Here is a 13,868-nt window from a genome sequence, read left to right as displayed (position 1 = left end):
TGTAACAAATAAGTTTACCTTCAGGTAATGTAAGTGTATGGCAATACTTCCCATTCTTTGTTTGAGAATTGAATGCTACTGCACTCTGATTCTCTTATCTTCAAACCATCCACCATGTTTCATTTTCCAACTGTAACTTTTTCCCTTTAGTCACAACAATAATGGTTTAACTCAGCATAATGAGAAGAGATGATAAATACTCGAATGGTCCTAAGGATGAAATAGCTTATGCATAGAGCTTATGAATTAGTACAAGAACAATAATATCACATTGGCAAAACTTGAAACATTAAGCAGAGGAAAAACATCTTTAGTTTTACATAACAAAGATATTTTTCCCTCTTCATTTTGCAGTCAGCAGTTAACCAACATAAGTAATGATAAACATGCAAATATGCATAAACAATGAATAAATAAAAGTAAAATTATGCAACTTGGATGCGAAAGCTTTTCTTAGTAGAGCCTCAAATGATGGATCACCATTAAGTCAGCTCTCTCTAATACAGCATATAGCAACTTTGCAGCATCGGCCCTCAAGTTCTGGTGGCAGCTTCTACAAAGAAAACCAGAAAGTACCCAAACCCAACAGGAATGCCAGGAGAAAGTTCCTTGGTGAGAAAATATTCCATCCTGTTGTCTTAATAATCAAAGAAATCACAAGAAGATATCCTTTGCAAGAGAGATTGACCATAAAAGAGATAACTGATCACAAGAACTTGACGATGCAAATAATTTATTTTTGATACGGAATAATACAATGAAAGAACAAGCATGAGTCTGGCTGAAATGTGAAGCTAAATAAATATTGCAAAAAACTATTACTGTCATAAAGAAGATGCAAATTTGTGATACCAATAACCAGAGCAATTCACTATAATGTGATTCACATCAGTAGCATAGAGATAAAAGAAAGCGAAAGGTCAGAGTAGTGATAATGATCATAAGAATAATAAATACAGGAAAAAAAATCTAACTTAGCAGCTCCAAGTGAGATCAAGTTTTGCCCCCCTTTTTCTCTCTCTCCTTGTACTGACAACACAAATAAGCTGACATTAGGAGGTAGTCAGTTATTTGTACGAGAAAATATAGGCTAGGAGACTGTTTCCTTTCTTATTGGACAATACAAACAGTTAGGTATTCAGTGACAGTGCAACTTGCTGTTTGAAAATTGTCTCAAGGAAAAAACAACATAAAATAAGAGACAAATCAACGTTTTATTATAACCATTTCCTAGTTTTCACATAAGAATTTTCAGTAACAATACTGGAGTTCCCTAACCTATCTCACACATCGCAACAGGACATACCGACAAAACACAATCCCTTTGTGTTGGGAGGAAATCTGTAGACAAGGTGAAACAAAGAGATGAGAAAGGTACAAAATGTAGACAAACATACCTGCTAAATCAAGGCAGAATACCTCATACTCTCTTCTAAAAAATAAACTGTAAGCAGAAATAACAGAAAAATTAGTAGTCAGTTTGTAGTTCACACAGCATCGCACAATGATATGCACACTAATCACATCTGTTTTTGTTGTCTGCTACCTCAGATGCTCCAGTGCCTGAAACCATTTTTAATGAGCCCCACTTTTTTAATCCCTCACAATGCTATACTACATAAAAGAAACACTGTTTACAGGATTTAAAGTGGATGAGATAGAAATGACATCTGATTTTGCTGTGTTAACTCCAATTTCTCCATTTGGTGCATGATATGTTTTTCAACAAGCCCCATTATACTAATTCCTCAATCTGCTGTGTTATGTAAAAACTACATGAGAATATCATCTCCTTATAAAATAGAACCACAATAAGCAACATTAAAAAAAAAAAGTCAGACTTCCCCTATTTAATCGCCAAATGGTAAGAAATACATTTTTTTTTTTTTAAATGAAAGCATTCATGAAATGACACTTGTAAATCAACCAAGCATTCTGCCAATTGATAATACACACTGCTACCTTCGAACTTACAGAAGTTACAAATGAAATTCCTGCAAAACTGCCTTTGGGTCCTCCATGTTCGGAGTTACAATTATGCTTGAGATTCGTGGTACCATTGGAGACACCCTTCATAAACGCTAAATGTACAACAAGTGAGTCAAACTGGGATTCTCTTTTTCTTTTGACGGGATGAGTCAAACAAATGTGTCGCTGTTTGAGCATTTGCTCCTTACCTGGATCTAATGGAATTTCTTTGTTCTGATCCCACAAAACCTGCCAAAGTGTATCCTAAAGCTGAGAAGTTTTAATGCCCACATAGACACCTTTAGCTCTCAGTCACCGGAGCAATCCAGCTGCCAACAATTTTCACAAACCAAAAACTTTAACTGGGCTTGTCTTATTCTTCACATGAACGAATGCATATTTTCTCAAGTAGCAAGGGCCAGTCCTCTCCAAGTTGTTGTGGATTTAGCTCCATCGCTACCCTAAAATCCTGCATAGATATCAAGCAGCTGTTTTTCAGTTCATGTGTGCCTTCTGAAGGTCCACCTACAATTTGCATTTTGATATTGTTTCCAACAAAACTATCAACAATAGAATTCCTATATAGCTGCAATCTGGAGACTGGCCTTTTTGTTAGTCCATTTCCAGTTCTTGCTCCAACTAGCTCAACACATGACCTAATCAGCAGCTTCAAATAAGCATCCAAACTATTATTTAGTAGTTTGGCACAATCCATAGATACTCCTCCCAATCCCTGTGCTTCAGTTATTTGCTCCATCCGTTTCTTCAAAATCTCAGTATGGAACAGTTCACCACGACCATAGATGCTACCGAACCCACCACTGCTAGCACCGGCTGTTGACAGTGGACGGCTTCTTGCCCCACCAGTGCTCACAGAACAAAATGGAATGCCAAGTGGGGCCCGAAGAGATCCTCTGCAGGAGTCCAAGTGGTCCAGTCTATCCAGATCGTCCACAGTTGCTACTTCAACCAACCCCTTGCCATTCACAGAACCCTGGTAATGCAGTGATGGGTTATCCAACCGTGGTCTCTTTGCCTGTTGCTCTGCAGGACCAACTTGCTGATGCTGCAGCCTCCTCGATTCAGATGGAATGAAGTCACCATTCTCCCTGCTGACAATCTCATCGTAAGGTGCCACAAACTGATAGGAAGCAATCTCTGCTCTCCCATTTGGTCCGAGATGGCCTGCGTAATCTTTGGCATGCCGGCCATTTGATGAGCTGGGCATCGATGTAATCGGGGCACGTAATGAATTGAATCCATCATCGATCTGAGGGGTTCTCTTCAGTACATCTACAACCGGCTTCTGCACACCCTTCTCCTGATTGACTGGTGGTGGAACTTTAGCTCGACAGGCATTTTCAAGGATCAATCGGATGAGTTGATTGTGCAAGGGGAGATTCTCATGGCCCAGAGTCGGAAGGCAAAGCCTGTTGAACTCGAGCTTGCTCATCTTCTGTGATAACAATCCATTCAGATAGATGAAGTAGCGCTGTGCTCGCTCCGTGCCTAATCGCTTTGCTATCTGTGACTTGAGGTCATTGAGGTTGGTCCGAGAGTATGACGGTTGTGGCGAAAGCTGCGGCTGTGGCAACGGCTGCATCTCTCAGTGAACAGTGTCCATATTGACAACCACCAAGAATTTAACCTCTTCTTCCGCTGATCCTATTCTATATCTTGGGTTTCAGTCAAGATTAGGGTTTGCACCTTCTTTTACAGAGAATTGAACATATCCTCAATGCCGACCGCCTGAGAGGGAGCAATGCAGGCGCGAACATCATCTCCCACCGGGAAAACCCTAAAGCAAGGCGAGATCAAGAAGGCGCCCTCAACACGGAGACTCCGAGTTGAAAACCCGTCCAAAGACGCTAACTCGCAGACGCAATTCTCAAAGACGGAGATCGAAAACCCTAAGACAACGAGAAACAACCAAAATCAAAACCCACCTCAGCACATTGTAGCTCAAGAAAACTCTCGTCAAACGCCGCAATTCTGAGACGGAAGCGGGCGGCGATACGCTCTGCGGTCTGCGATGGCAGAGTCCAAAGCTGAGCCAACCGGATCTCAAAGGAATCTCAGTTGAACCAAAGCGCGGCAACGAAAAAGAAGAAGAGAATCCATATCGACAAGGAGACGGGGAATGGAGAAGAGGGGAATGAGTTGAACTAACCCCGCGGAGCTCGGAGAGCGCTTCGATCGGGAGCTATCCAATTCGACCTCCCTCGCTTCGTCTCTTCCTTCCCTTGTCCTTTTTCTCAGCGACTTGAATTGGGATCGGTCGGTCGATCGATAGAGCGGGCTTGCTATCTTTCGTTTTGCACCCCCCCTCGCCACCCCCCTTTACTCTCGCCCGCTGGAAGTACTTGGTGAGAGCTTGGGGTGATCTACCAACGTGACAGTACGAAGGCTCGCGGCTATCCTTTGGTGGGGCGGGGGGGGGGGGCTTCTTCCGTTCGTTCGATGCTTGCGCTCCCCTTTGGCCGCTGCGTGCGCCCGTGTGCGCTCGCCGCACGGGGTGTGCGACTTGCGAGGCTCAGCCTGACGGGGTGGGAAGGATCCGTCTTCGGATCGCTGTCTGATTCGTGAGCTCGGTGGGGAAACGGTCAACGTGAGTACATTGGATTCATGGGAGTGCCCAAATGCGTCTTGTAACCACATACACGTCGTCAACAATCATTGGCTTTCATGGTTGACCACCACTGGAAATAGACGATATTGAAGAGCACTACGACATGGGAAATAGACTTGAGATCAATTCAGGTGTTCCCTTTGTTTGTTTGTAGCAATTCAATTCTGGGAATCACAAGACTCTGATCTGATGCCAAATGAATAACAGGCACTAACGGCATGATCATCATCTTGAATCTGTTCACATCACAGCAACTGTGCCAGTACGAAGAAAAAGAAATCATCATCTGATATCTTAATGATTATAGACAAGCTGTATTTACCCAAAAAAAAAAAGAAAATTGAAAATCGACACCTCATAGATTTCTCCTAATAATTTATGTCAAGCTAAAACTGTATAATAGCTACAAACGATGTTTACAAAAAGATTTGATATCTTAATTATTACAAATGGCAATAGGAGAAGACGTAAAAAGCAGTAGCTAAGACAACAACAGGAACAATTAATAAGGTCCCAGCAATCTGGGATGGAACGCATTGATCTTTCCTTCCATTGTGCTGTCATGAGGGTAACTATGTGACTCAATCCATGCAGGCATATTACAATTACAGCTTAAATCGGTAAGGTTTCCAAGTTCCAACCACAGGTGCCACACCCTATAACAAATGAACATAATCAAATAAACATGAATCTCTGCTAGAAGAGTAAGGTCATATCACATTTGTACAAAATGATCACTGTCTGCAAAAGCACTCCAGGCACATCAAAAATCACCCAGATCCTTGTGAACCTACCATCAGCTTCAGTAATTATGTTATACCCCTTTGTGATTAAAGGATATATATGTGTGTGTGTGTGTGATGATAAGCTACACATCAGAACCTCACCATAAAGAAGAAACAGCAGATAGCTCCAACGTTCCTTTCTATTTCCTTGCCAAACTTCAAGAGTGATGTTCCTTTCAACAACCGTAATCTCCACATAGCAAATGGTTTATTCACAGTCTCCAAATTCTGCCACAGATTTGGCTTTCTTCTCCCACAGATTTCATACCACTGACAAAAACCATGATAATATTTTCCCAAATGCATAAAATAACCTGGTCATCAAATCCACAAGAATTATATTCTTTTATAAGCTTACCCAATACCGTCACTCCATAGAAACATTAATTTGATGTCGAGGCCCAAAATGATTTTGGCACCAGAACGAATAAAAAAATCACCCTTCATAACCTAAGACTAATAAGATTCCTCAGCCAATCAAATTTGCAAGACATATAAGATGTTCTCAATGTCAGATAAATCATCTTTAAATACCAATTGTAATTTCAAACAGCAAAGATAATTCAAATTATTTACCTGATAATAGAATCGGAAAAGTGGGTGTGTAAGGCAAATGTGAAGGATGATGGTTTTTCATCAGCTATTTCATATGTGTTATGTCAGCAAAAATTCTAAGGTGAAAATCATAAATGCATAAAAAGAGGTAGCAGCACTGTGCAATGAGCTTAAAAAACTACAGTCATCAAAGATAAAAAATTTACCAAGTCATTGGAATGATAAAAGTATAATCAAGCAAACAAACTTGACATACATTCTTACAGCTCAAATAGAATAAAAAGTTGGTGTCCATTGACTGATTGTCCCTATGAAGCTATATCTTGATATCTTCTCACTTGGGAGTTAAAGATCAAATCAGTGAAAATAGTGGAGCTAACTATAGGAAAAGGAGGATCAATGTCAATACTCCAAAGCCTATTTCTAGCAAATTCATGCTGATAGAAGTTTCCATGACTACCAAACTGCATTTTTCTTAAATTAGGTGAGGATTATAAATAAATCCAGCAACAGGAAAAAAAAAAGGAATAACAAATACAATAAGAAGAATGTCATTCTTGAGGAAGCATATTGGGTTTTCCCCATGTTATAACTTTTGGAGGCTTCAAAATGGCTTAGAAGAAAATGAGGAAAGCCAAGTACAACCATCCTTGAGTCTAAGATGGTAATAGATTCCACTATCATGCTATGGTAATGAGGCCTTGTTAGTTGAGATTAAAGAAGGTTTCAGCGGCAAGCAACCCAAAGGTCACAATTATGTTCCACTCTAGTTTCCTTTTTACCCCTTTTCCCTGAAAACCATCCCTTACTATTATTTTCTTCTTTTTCATTTCCCCGTGACAAGTGTTGCCTGGTATATTGTCCCCGTCAATTCCAACCAAAGCAGCGACCGGAACAGGTTCAACTCCAAAATTAGGATGTTTGTGTTAGTCGGCTGCAATGTACTATTTGAGAATTGCAAACAATTGTCAACAGAAGATCCTTGCTCAACCAACAACATCCATAATACTAATTGAGCATTGCAACATCTAAGTATCTATAATTGCCTTGTGATCAATGTGCCAACATGGTGGGCAAAGTTTCAAACTTTCTTGAAGTAGAAATGATACTTGAAATAGAACCAAAACGCCTCTTAAATAAGATCACAACCATCGATCCACAAATCCATGAGGCTTGCTGACACACATGGCTTAATGACTTAAGCCCTATTCCATTGATGGAATAAGAAGACAGACAGCTAAAAGATAGAAGAACCCTACTTCTATTTATAACACCTAATCTATAATTAATTAAAGGTTTTAGTTGCCCAAAAAGTTAGACGAATAGTCTTACCATTATGAACATAATGTCCTTGATAAAATTTAACCATATTCAAGCATATGTAAGACTACCACACAACATTTCCAGAGCAGATAGTCTTATCATTATGAACAATAGCATCCTTGATAAAATTTAACTATATTCTAGCATATGTAAGACTATACCACACAACATTTCCAGAGCAGCTTATTTCAGTTGTCTACTAAGCAGAAATGGAGAAAATAGCAAGTTGGAAGACTATAGCATGACAGGTTGATTGAAAGATGATAACCAGGATTAGAAGATGCTTCTGCGTGGACCAAGTATAGAGACCTGAAAAACATAGCTAGCAAATCTACATCTTTTAATCCTTTTGCTACTTCACCATATTGGATCAACCATTCAACCATTCCTAGAGTGAACTATTCTGCACCTCTTTTCTTGTCTCTATTTAGACCAACTCAATAGAAATCAACACAAAATGGTTTGCCATAAAGCATTGACGACAATACAACTTCCGGTTGAACACATAAAGCACGGCACCGTATCCAATATCCCAGGAATTGACACCAAAAGGATGAAGTTGCTCAAAGATACAAAGCATTCGGCATAGTCCCTCGGAAAATCCGGTATCAGATCGACGAATCATATCCATCCCCATTTTAAGAAGGCCGCAGGCAACGATCTCGAACAAAATTAGTATTGCAAACTCCAGCATGATAAACAACAAAGAGGAAACAAAAACAGCGAAAAGTACTCAAGCCAGCGAGGGAACAAGAGGGAGAGTCGGATCAGACCTCGGCCGATCTTCGATTGTCCTCCCTGAGCACGGCCTTGTCGAACCCATTCACGCCCTTGCAGATCTCCGCTGGTGGCTTCTCGTCTGACATCGCCCACATCCCCGTAACTGGAAACCCTAACGCCTTCGCCCTCGCTCCCTCTTTCTCTCGTCTCGCCTCCTCCTCCTCCTCCTCCGAACCCTCGAAGCAGGCGGGGAACGGCGAAGACTCCTCCCAGAAGAGAACATTCGACAGTGAAAGTACATCCCATACGTATAAATGTCTTCCTATATAATAATAATAACAGACGAGTTCGCAAGTGTTAAGGACGTATTGGCTTAACGGCAATGTCAAGCACTCAGTCATGTCAAGCACTCAGGTAACGGCAACAGCAGAAACAGCCACAGAGACAGAGACCGAGTCCTCAGCCACACAACTGGCGCTGCCTCACGGTAATAATAGGTCATGGCCGCGACCTCTAAATGAGAACCGGGGTCATCTCCCCCTGGTGCGTTTCTCCAAGCCCCTCTGTGCCCGCAGCAAGGATGGCCAAGGCTCTCGTCATCGTGGCCCTTCTGCTGGTGTCCGGCTTCCTCCCCAGCTCTCCGACGGCGGCGCCGGCGCCGGCGCCGGCGGTCGTGCCAAGCTACTCGTTCCTCGGATGGCAAGCGGAAGCACCTGCGCCGATGGCCTACAAGCTCGGCGTCCCGATGTTCAGGCACAGAGAACGGCCGGCGGTGCTGATATCGGAGGCGGAGCTCGAAATCAAGTGATCGACGATGGGTTCCATTCGGGACGAGATATTAACGATGGAAACATTGTTCTATTTAGCATGGCTTGTCAAATCCTTGATTGATGTGGCTGCATTGGAACATTCTTTTTTGTGAAATCAAAATCTAAGTGATTTATAATCCGAGATAATTGTATATCGTCTTTAAAGAGCATATCTAAAATAGAAGTTAATTGATAGTTAATATCGAAGTCCATATAATATTAAACCAAAGTAAAAGATTAAAAATGATTACTCGTAAACTGGTCAGAGAATATTGAGTCATCACAAGACTATACCTCATATATATCATATTAAATCTTAGGTTTGATGTATGTTGTCAAGATCTTCAACAGGGATATTGTGATATTATGATTTAGTTTCTCATCGAAAGTAAGATAAAATTAAATTTTGTTGAATCTATTATTATAAAATTAATTTTAAATTATTTATAATATTTTAAATGGGGGATATTATAATATTATTATTTTATAATATTTTTTATAAAAAATATATTTTTATTATATTTAAATATTATTAGAAATGGGGCATTATAATATTATGATTTAGTTTTATATTGAAAGTAGGATAAAACTAGAATCTGATGAATGCATTATTATAAATTTAAACTTAAATATTTTAGATATATTATTCGAAATTAATATTATTTTATCGATCGATCATGATTATTGATGAGGATAGTAATTATGATAAGACTCGGCTGACGTCAGATGATGCCTCACGCCTCGATCAACGCGACAGCACCCGGTCAAACGGACTAGAACGCCAGTCGAGGCGCATTAAACGCCTACTCAGGCCCGGTTCTTCACGCTACGCCAACACCAATGTCAGACGCTATCAGCCTGCCCCCTGCAAGCGGGCACATCAGGAAACAGCAAGCTTCCCTATAAATACTCTCGCATTTTGAACGGGAAGGGAGAGGAGAGGAGATACAAAAAAACACTTCTTCATCTGAAACCCCCTCCACTATCATCTGACTTGATCGTCGGAGGGGTCGGGCTGAGCACCCCGGCCCGACCTTTGTGCAGGTGCGAAGCCGAAGGTCCCCGCCGGACGCGCAGGCGAGGAGTTCCTGCTCGAAGGAATAGGCGACCCCGTCCCGATCGGACACCGCACGCGACCACCTCGGCGGGCTCGAGGGACGCCCGAGGGAGATCCCCGTCGTCCAGACCCGAACCGAGCTGCGTCGGCCTCGAGGCCACGGCTCAAAGTTTGTTTACGCAAACATTTTGGCGCTAGAAGGAGGGCCCAGAATGTCAGGTGATCACCTGAGCGGCTCAGATGAGCCCACGGCTGACAGGTCACACCCGACCTAAGCCTCAGGGAAACATCCCCCGCACAAAGACCATCGTGACGAACACCCCGCCACGACCTCAGAACGATATTGGCGGATATTCAACGACCTGGGCCTGTCGCCGCCCGACGGCACCGCCGCCGACTCGACGCCCATGTCACCCGAGGCCTTTCAGGACCTCGCCCGTCAAGTCCGAGCTCTAATGGGTATGGTGCAAACCATTATCCCGCTCGTTTCTCATCCGGCGCACCCGCCTGCGATCGAACCACTACGACAACGCAAGGCCCCCGTTCGGGCCCACATGACACCTCCGGAGCCCCCCACTTCGCCTCGGGTCCGACCGACCCCACTCGGGGATCCAGTGATGGCAAACCCGAGCGGCCGCTCGGAGACCGAGGCACTCTCTTCGGACTCCCTATGGGCCCAATTGTGCTTCGTCAGTCAGCGACTCGACGAGGTGCAGAAAGAGGTCCGCAGGTCCAAGAGAGAGCTAAGGGAGGACGCACACCAAGGGTCTCCCTTCACGCCCGAGATACAGGATCAGACAGTCCCCCCGGACTTCCAACTCCCATCTCTCGACGCTTACGATGGCTCCACCGACCCGGTGGACCATGTAGCTGCTTTTCGCGCCCAAATAGCGCTATACGGAACCTCTGATGCCTTGATGTGTAGAGCATTCCCTACCACTCTGAGAGGGCCAGCCCACGCGTGGTACGACGGCTTAAAGATCGGAACGATCGCTTCCTTCGACCAGCTCGTCAAGGACTTCGAGCTCCACTTTGTGGCCTATGCACGACCGAAGCCTTCCGCAACACTGCTCCTTGGACTCAAACAAATGGAGGACGAGCCCCTCTCCCATTTTGTGGATCGTTTTGCCACGCAAATCCGGGGCCTACCGGACACTCACCCCTCTCATCTAGTGTAGGCGTTTATGATAGGCCTGCGACCTTCCAGATTCCTCTAGTCCCTCGCGGAGCAACCTCCCACCACGGTGCCATAGATTCCCCAGCACGCTAACCGGTACATCGCAGCGGAGGCCTGGGCGGTCGTGAGGAGGAGGGACGACTCCCGACCGCGGGCTCCATAAGAGAGGTCAAGCACCGACGGTGGCTACCCAATGTAGTCCTCATGAAAAGAAATCTAAGCCCTGCCTCAGCCTGCGTCATGCTACTAGGCCGCATGTTGCCCGAGACCACACCTGCGCGACCTGCGTCGTGCTACTCGGCCGCTTGTTGCCTGAGACCACACCTGCGCTGCCTGCCTGCGTCGTGCTCCTTGGTTGCATGCCCCCGAGACATGCCTGCGCGGCCAGCCCGCCTGCGTCGTGCTCCTCGGCCCCATGCTCCTCGAGACACACCTACGCGGCCAGCCCGCCTGCGTCGTGCTCCTCGGCCCCATACTGCCCGAGACCACACCTGCGCGACCTGCCCGCCTGCGTCGTGCTACTCGGCCGCATGTTGCCCGAGACCACACCTGCGCGACCTGCCCGCCTGCATCGTGCTACTCGGCCGCATGATGCCCGAAGCCACACCTGCGCGGCCTGCCCTCCTGCGTCGTGCTCCTCGGCTTCATGTCCCCGAGACACACCTACGCGGCCAGCTCGCCTGCGTCGTGCTCCTCTACTACATGCCCCCGAGACACACCTGCGCGGCCAGCCTGTCCAGCCCGTCTGCGTCGTGCTCCTCGGCCCCATGCTCCCCGAGACACACCTGCGCAGCCAGCCCGCCTGCGTCGTGCTCCTCGGCCCCATGCTCCCCGAGACACACCTACGCGGCCAGCCCGCTTACGTCGTGCTCCTCGGCCCCATACTTCCCGAGACACACCTACCGGCCCCATGCTTCCCGAGACACACCTGCGCAGCCAGCCCGCCTGCGTCGTGCTCCTCTGCTCCATGCTCCTCGAGATCACGCCAGTGCGGCCTGCCCGCCCGTGTTGTGCTCCTCGGCTCCATGTTCCCCTAGACCGCGCCTGCGCGGCCAGCCCGCCTGAAAGCTGAAGCCATGCCTCGGACTCCCATTACAACGACCGACGCATAGCTTCTTTCCGGGGGGGGGGAATATGATGAGGATAGTAATTATAATAAGACTCGGCTGACGTCAAATAACGCCTCACGCCTCGATCAACGCGATAGCACCTGGTCAAACGGACCAGAACGTCGGCCAAGGCGCATTAAACGCTTGCTCAGGCCCGGTTCTTCACGCTACGCCAACACCAATGTCAGACGCTATCGGCCTGCCCCCTGCAAGCGGGCATATCAGGAAACAGCAAGCTTCCCTATAAATACTCTCGCATTCTAAACGGGAAGGGAGAGGAGAGGAGACACAAAAAACACTTCTTCATCTGAAACCCCCTCCACTATCATCTGACTTGATCGTCGGAGGGGTCGGGTCGAGCACCCCGGCCCGACCTTTGTGCAGATGCGAAGCCGAAGGTCCCCGCTGGACACGCAGGCGAGGAGTTCCTGCCCGGAGGAACGGGCGACCCCGTCCCGATCGGACACTACACGCGACCACCTCGGCGAGCTCGAGGGACGCCCGAGGGAGATCCCCGTCGTCCCGACCCGAACCGAGCCGCGTCGGCCCCAAGGCCACGGCTCAAAGTTTGTTTACGCAAACAATTATTCATTTCATGTTTAATTTAAAAGGATAAGCCTTACTAAAACAAAGCATGCCAATATATATATATATATATATATATATATATATATATATATATATATATATATATATATCTTTGAGGTATATTTTTTTATATTTATTTATCTATTTTAGTCATTGTAATTTTGAAAATGATCTCTTGAGTTCTTATGATTTATTAATATCTAAAATAATCTTTACATTCTAAAAATATATAATATATAAAATCATCTTGTCAAGTTTGAGTTAACAAACGTTAGAGTATACTTACATAGAATATTGACTCACAATAAATCATTAATATAATGATACGAGTAATTTAAATTAAAAAACTGAGATCTTCATCAATGATATAAAGAGACATAGTCATGAAAGCCACTACCAATATCAGCACCAAGTCATTGTTGCATAGTAAGACGTCGCATGCAGCCTCTACCATACTAATGTTGTACATATCATTATATTAATAATTTATTATGAGTCAACATATCACGTAAATAAAGTCTAACATCTATTAATTCAGATATGACGAAATGAATTTATATATTATATTTTTAAAAATATAAAGATTATTTTAGATACGAGTAAACTATAACAATTTAAGAGATGTATGATAAAAATTATAAGGCTAAAATGAATATTAATATTTTTTTATTTTTTAAAAGGTTAAAATTATAAATCACATTCAAATCTTTTATGAGGGTGAATATAATAATAAGCCTTTTAGGTATTTAAATTTTTTTTGGGGGCCTGTAGAGGACTCTGTTACTTCGAAAAGCACACACGTGCCACGTATGTCGGATTCGGACATCCGAAGCGGATCCAGGAATTATCGGATTCGGGTGCGGGGATTCTTTTGTCATAAAGGGTTCACTTTTCGGCACAGCTGCGAATGCCGATAAGGGTTTTCCTTTTTGGCCTAGTCATCTTACCGACACGAACGCGAACACGTCCTCCCGGTTCGGCCTTTTCCGGCATCGGTGCGGGACACGACTCTCGTCGAGACATTCATGTCAGCCGTCGATCTGTCCCAGCAGCAAATCTGAACCGTCAACCTTCGCACAATGGATCACTACGAGCTCGTGGAGCATTCCTCCACCACCACCACCCAGCCCTCTTGGGTTTTAGATCGA

General features: G+C 44.7%; 1 protein-coding gene and 1 long non-coding RNA gene across 5 annotated transcripts; both read right to left on the bottom strand.

The window, feature by feature from the left end:
- Nucleotides 1-1,821: 1,821 nt before the first annotated feature.
- Nucleotides 1,822-4,565, bottom strand: LOC135617210 (uncharacterized). Of its 3 annotated transcripts, none has more exons than XR_010488647.1 (3): nt 4,139-4,565; nt 2,178-3,878; nt 1,822-2,081 (listed from the first exon to the last, which is right to left on the bottom strand). XR_010488647.1 is itself a non-coding variant. In XM_065117223.1 (3 exons), the coding sequence occupies exon 3, from the start codon at nt 3,569-3,571 to the stop codon at nt 2,342-2,344; it is 1,230 nt and encodes a 409-aa protein (XP_064973295.1). In that variant the 5' UTR covers nt 3,572-3,766; nt 3,915-3,995; nt 4,139-4,565; the 3' UTR covers nt 1,822-2,341. The 3 variants fall into 3 exon arrangements, 2 of the variants coding, with proteins under 2 accessions (XP_064973295.1, XP_064973289.1); XM_065117223.1 differs by adding an exon at nt 3,915-3,995 and having other exon boundaries at nt 1,822-3,766; XM_065117217.1 differs by having other exon boundaries at nt 1,822-3,878.
- Nucleotides 4,566-4,963: 398 nt separating this feature from the next.
- On the bottom strand, nt 4,964-8,926 carry LOC135617194 (uncharacterized). 2 transcript variants are annotated; one of them, XR_010488637.1, is made up of 3 exons: nt 5,741-8,926; nt 5,485-5,652; nt 4,964-5,253 (listed from the first exon to the last, which is right to left on the bottom strand). It is a non-coding gene; the product is annotated as an uncharacterized LOC135617194 (long non-coding RNA). The 2 variants fall into 2 exon arrangements; XR_010488634.1 differs by lacking the exon at nt 4,964-5,253 and having other exon boundaries at nt 5,257-5,652.
- Nucleotides 8,927-13,868: the final 4,942 nt, after the last annotated feature.

This window comes from Musa acuminata, chromosome BXJ1-3 (assembly GCF_036884655.1).
Source record: "Musa acuminata AAA Group cultivar baxijiao chromosome BXJ1-3, Cavendish_Baxijiao_AAA, whole genome shotgun sequence".
In the NCBI taxonomy this organism is placed as follows: domain Eukaryota; kingdom Viridiplantae; phylum Streptophyta; class Magnoliopsida; order Zingiberales; family Musaceae; genus Musa; species Musa acuminata.
This window is presented reverse-complemented; position numbering and strand designations above follow the sequence as displayed.

What these genes read in the sequence shown, in the direction of transcription:
- LOC135617210 (XM_065117223.1), bottom strand. Translation starts at nt 3,571, where the DNA reads ATGCAGCCGTTGCCACAGCCGCAGCTTTCGCCACAACCGTCATACTCT.